The following is a 5123-nucleotide window of genomic DNA, read 5'->3' as shown; positions in this document are numbered from 1 at the left end:
TGAATAATTTTTTTTTCAATCACCTCAATCACTCCTTTTACAGAAATTAATATCTAAAAAAAGTCTCATGAAATACGCCCTCGATGATCACATTGTTCTACAGCATTTTTTTGCATTTTTTGCGTATTCATTTAGTCTTTCTTCGTTTAAACGCGAAAAAGGAAATCGCGTGATTCATGTGATATCTGATAAGGTGATACCTGGCCAAGATTGTGTTGGTTTGGCCAAAGGATCTGCAAATTTTGTTAAGGCATTATATAAACAATTGAGTATATTTATAGACTAACGTGTATTTTACAAAGTCAACATTGTTATTATGGCAAAATTTTTTTTGTTGAATTAACTTAAGGGATGTACAATATCAAACGTCTAATTTATTATACGCATTAATTGCTGCGTTTATTATGCACGATTTTCTTGCAAGATGTTATGTTAATCAAAGAATTGGCTTGGAGAGGCCTTAATCGTTAATTGTACATTACTGATATATTTACTGCGGCCTTTCTTATTAATAAAAAAAAGAAAAAGAAACGAAGCATTGGATGAACACTTCTGGAAGTGCAGACCCTTTATCGACAATAAAAGAAGTCGAAAGTTTCAAATTTCTTAGAAAAGATAATGAACGTATATGATATTAAAGTATTGTTAATATTTAGCTTGAATTTTTTTGCATATGTTTATATGTCATCAAACAAAAGACTTTTTTTACAAGTCTTATTTTAAAATCCGATTTTGTATTAGGTCATATAGCGGCGAGTTCCTTTTCAAAATATATATATATATATATATGATGTAAAGAAATATATTTATACTATTTTATACTATATCGGGACGACACTAGAAATTATATCATTAATCGCCACATATTTTTTTTTTTAAAAAAAAAGGATCATTATTCCCGGATTGATAAACAACTTGACTGCTGAAAGTGCAAAATTATTCAAGTTTCTCCTTGAAATCACATGTTATTGAACATTACTTGTAAAAAGACGAAAATTTTTTATTTTTTGACGCTTTGCAATTTTTGGTGGTACTTACTTCCAATCAAAGTAATTTATACGATTTATACATTATCATAATATATTCAAATATTTTTATCATAATGAATATAATTGTAAAATACATGGGAAAAAAAATTTATAATAAAATAATATCTAACTAATAATAAGATCTATTATCTTGATTACCATTATTTTGAGAGCTAACTATTTGAAAATTATCATTCTGTTGAGAAAAAGGAAGAGGAGTATTTGTATAATATTGTTGATGAGAATGATTATTAGGTACATATGTATTAGAATTTATCATACTTACATAAGTACGATAATCTTGAATAAATCTCTTTTGTTCATTATAATTATGCTCACAAACAATTTTTGGTTTCAAAAAATGAATTAAGTCATTTTTCAAATGAACTTTGAGATATTCCCGATGTCTCCTAGAAAATTCTTGTTGATGTTCATACTTAAAGAATTGAATATTATAATTAATTCTATTTAAAAATTGAAATAAAAATGTATGTGAAATCATTTCACATGTTATTTGATAAATTTTCTTAATTTCAGGTGGTTCATGGTGAAACACAAAAATGTTGTTAGGTTGAACGTAATCATTCATCAAGTTATTCTCAGTATTGCTTATTAACTGAGATGCGCTTATTTCTTTACAAATGATATGATATAATTGATTATCATTGCGTGGCGTATAAAAGAACGAATGTTCACTCACAGTTTCTTGAGAATGAGCTAATAAAGATGGATGAGATACTTGTTGATAATATTGCATAGGTAGTAAAGCATTATTTGGAGCTACTGCTTGAAGGTTGTGAGCTTGATTCTCATTCTGTGGCGTAGTTAGTGGCGGGATAATAGGGATCATTGTCGAAACTTGAGAGATATGATCGTCAAAAGCGACTGGAATGTCTCGCGCATCATTTACATACGATGAAACGTTGAGAGTAGTATCAAGTTGAGGAATAAATGAAGTATTGGTGAATGAAATTGAATTAATTATTGGATCTTCAAAATTTTGCATAGTAAGCTTGAGGACGTTGATATATTCTAAATAATAGAATTTAAAAAAGAAGTACAGGAATAAGAAACTTTTCAAAAAAAAAATTTTTCTAATTTTTGACCGTTTTTATATTAAATCTCATCTTCAATCAAGGACTGAAAGAAAAGGAATAATGCTTGGAGTTAGTGTACGGTGAAACAAAACAAATAAGTCGTCCAAAACCTTGTTGTAGATTACTAAGATAAGGCAGGATCGTAAAATTTGGAATAAGCTTTAGAATTGTGGACTCAGAACTGACTCAGGTTCAAACTAAGATGATAATGATAATAATATAAAAAAAAAGATAATAATAAAAAAGAGTTATATACAGTATATATATATATACAATAGATTAATTATATAACGTATTATAAAGGTATATTGAAAGTAAATGTTAAACAATTAATGAATGCAAAAATAAATTGTAATACTAAAATTAATGTCAATTTCAATAGATAAATTTTTACAATAAAATAAAATGATTTTCTTTGACAAACTGCTTTAGTTAGTTAAGTCAAATTGAACGTTTTTGAACGATTTACAAAGTAAATCTGGCTTTATATTGGAGTCTCTCTTTGAATCATCGGAATAGTAAATACCCGATTTAACCGAATTTATAAATAATAATAGTAATATTAAATCTATTTATGATAAATAAAAATTGGGTTATTTACCCACCAACCCACCAATTAAGTCAATTATAAGCATCTAAGATTTCCAAATTTTAGATGAAAAAGACCTCGACTGAATAAAAACGAATTCTTTCTTTTTTGACTCCCGTTCGGTTGACGATTCAGAACTGAGATCGTCTTGAAGAGACCATTTAAAATAGGTTGCGTTATGAGAAATTCTTTTTCCCGCAAAAAATAATGAAATTGCTCATTTTTTCGTAGAATTTTCCAAAATTTCAGTTAATTTATTTATAATCAATGAAGATAATTCGAGGGAAATTTTCAATTTTTAAGTTTGAACGCGAGTTTAATAAAGTTTATTTTTATTATTATAATAAACTTAATAATTTTTCCACAGTTATTTTCATTTGAAAATTCACTATATTTTCAACATTTTTTTTTACAAGTAAACAGTATTAAACTTAACTAATTTATTAATACAATTTATCTGATAAACTAATGAATTACGATTAATTGTTCAATCAAGATCTTGATAAATTTAATCCTAGTTCGATTATCAGTTGTAATAATTTTAAAATTTTCATTGTTCAAATAAATTGTTGCTTTTGGTGATATTAAACCAATTTTATAACTTGAATTCCCCTTATTTTCTTCCAATTCATCTATTCTAATCCATATTAATAATAATAAAGAAATTGGTAATATATTTTATTATACCTGCACTCGTATTGGGTTCGGCCTTACATTACCCGAATTTCTTTTGGGAAACCAAACCATTTTGAGATCTCTTTTCTTTCATACCTTATTGACTGTTAATCAAATATCAATTGGGAGATATATAGGTTTTATTTGTAAGCCTTCAAACATTCAGGATTCTTTTTAATTAGTCACACGAAGAAGTATATAGTATTAATATATATAATAATAGTTATAACGTACAAACCTGTAAATGTCGTTGAATTATTTGAATTATTTCCCAATTTCCTAATAAAATTGATGCCTGCACCACTATGTAATGAGACAACGCATAAGTTCCTGATATTTTTTCCTGTAATGAACTACCAGCCCTAGATACATAGTATAATACCGATTACTTTTGATGAGGCATCGGATTAGTCTCTCGGTACACATCCTAATGACACGAAAAAGTATTTAACAAAAATTAGTTCCATTTGGTTCTTATTTTATTGTTATCAATAATTATCGCCATTTTTTGAAAAAAAAAAGAAACCCGAAAACCGGACGAAAACCGGACGAAATATAGACAAAAAAAGGATGAAAACCGGGCGAGTATTGGTATTCGAATATACAATCACAAATAAACTGCGTACACCATTTTGAAAACGGCGATAATTAATATACCACTTCCACATACTGTATATTAGAGATTCCTCAGCTATAGGAGAAAAGGGAATACGAATCGCTTTACCAATACAAGATTGAATGACTGCTATTGAATATAAAGATCGCGCAATATTTCAATCAACAGTGATGCCAGTAAAATTATTCGTAGACTCACGTTGTGAATAAGTTCGACTTTGAAATGCATTATCATTTGAAAGTTACCTTACCGCCCAAATAAAACTGTAGGTTCCATAGAATAAATAAATCATTCCTTTGAAATCAGTATATTCAATAATATATGTATAAGGTAAAGCCAACAATGTGATTTAAATTTTTTTTTATTGTGTGAAAAATTATTTCCTTTTTTTTGCAAACTCCGGTCTCGCGCTACAAAGATTAAACAAAGAATCTAAACAAACAAAACAAACAAACAAATTTTATATGAACATACTTATTTCATGTTAAATAAATATATTTATGGTAAGTTATTGCCTTTTTTTAAGTTGATTGAACTTTCATTTTTATATCACTAAATTAAGTTAAGTTGGCAGAAAACATTTTGATCAAATCAGTTAGTACAATAATACAACAGACTACTTCTAAAACTCATTTTTTATAGTTAGTTACATATGCATAATTTAAGCATATCGGCGGGTTTTGCGTAATCATATGTCATTTTGACTATTATAAAAGAGTGAAAGTGTGAGACATTAAACAATAACATTGGACTTTCAAATTGTCTAATCATAATTGTGTAAAGTGAATAAAAATTTATTTTAAAAGAAACATAATTTTTTGCATTACAATACCGCATATGGTTCAATTTTATCAATTTATAAAATTCAATAAGGAAAATTCAATATAATATAATTTCTCAAGAAAATGTTTATAATTTCCCCAGAATATAAATAAAAAAAAAACTTTTTTTGTGAACGAAGAATACATGCACATATATATTCTATTATATACGAATTTATACGAATTTTGAAAAAAAATTTAAAATATATAAATAAATAAATAAAATTTTAAATGCTATCGATGAGTTCATCATGACGTTATTGGCAAAATATTTGTGCAGAATTAATAAACATTATT

The 5123-nt window shown here is 26.8% G+C and overlaps 1 protein-coding gene across 1 annotated transcript; it reads right to left on the bottom strand.

The window, feature by feature from the left end:
- Positions 1 to 1158: 1158 nt before the first annotated feature.
- OCT59_014843 (uncharacterized protein) lies at positions 1159 to 2034 on the bottom strand (the record flags this gene model as incomplete). The annotated part of the gene is made up of 1 exon (XM_025330011.2): positions 1159 to 2034. One exon carries the CDS (start codon positions 2032 to 2034, stop codon positions 1159 to 1161), a length of 876 nt encoding a protein of 291 aa, XP_025186813.1.
- Positions 2035 to 5123: the final 3089 nt, after the last annotated feature.

The sequence above is a fragment of the Rhizophagus irregularis genome, chromosome 22 (genome assembly GCF_026210795.1).
Source record: "Rhizophagus irregularis chromosome 22, complete sequence".
Lineage (NCBI taxonomy): Eukaryota > Fungi > Glomeromycota > Glomeromycetes > Glomerales > Glomeraceae > Rhizophagus > Rhizophagus irregularis.
Note: the sequence above shows the minus strand (reverse complement) of the source record. Positions and strands in the feature narration are given on the sequence as shown.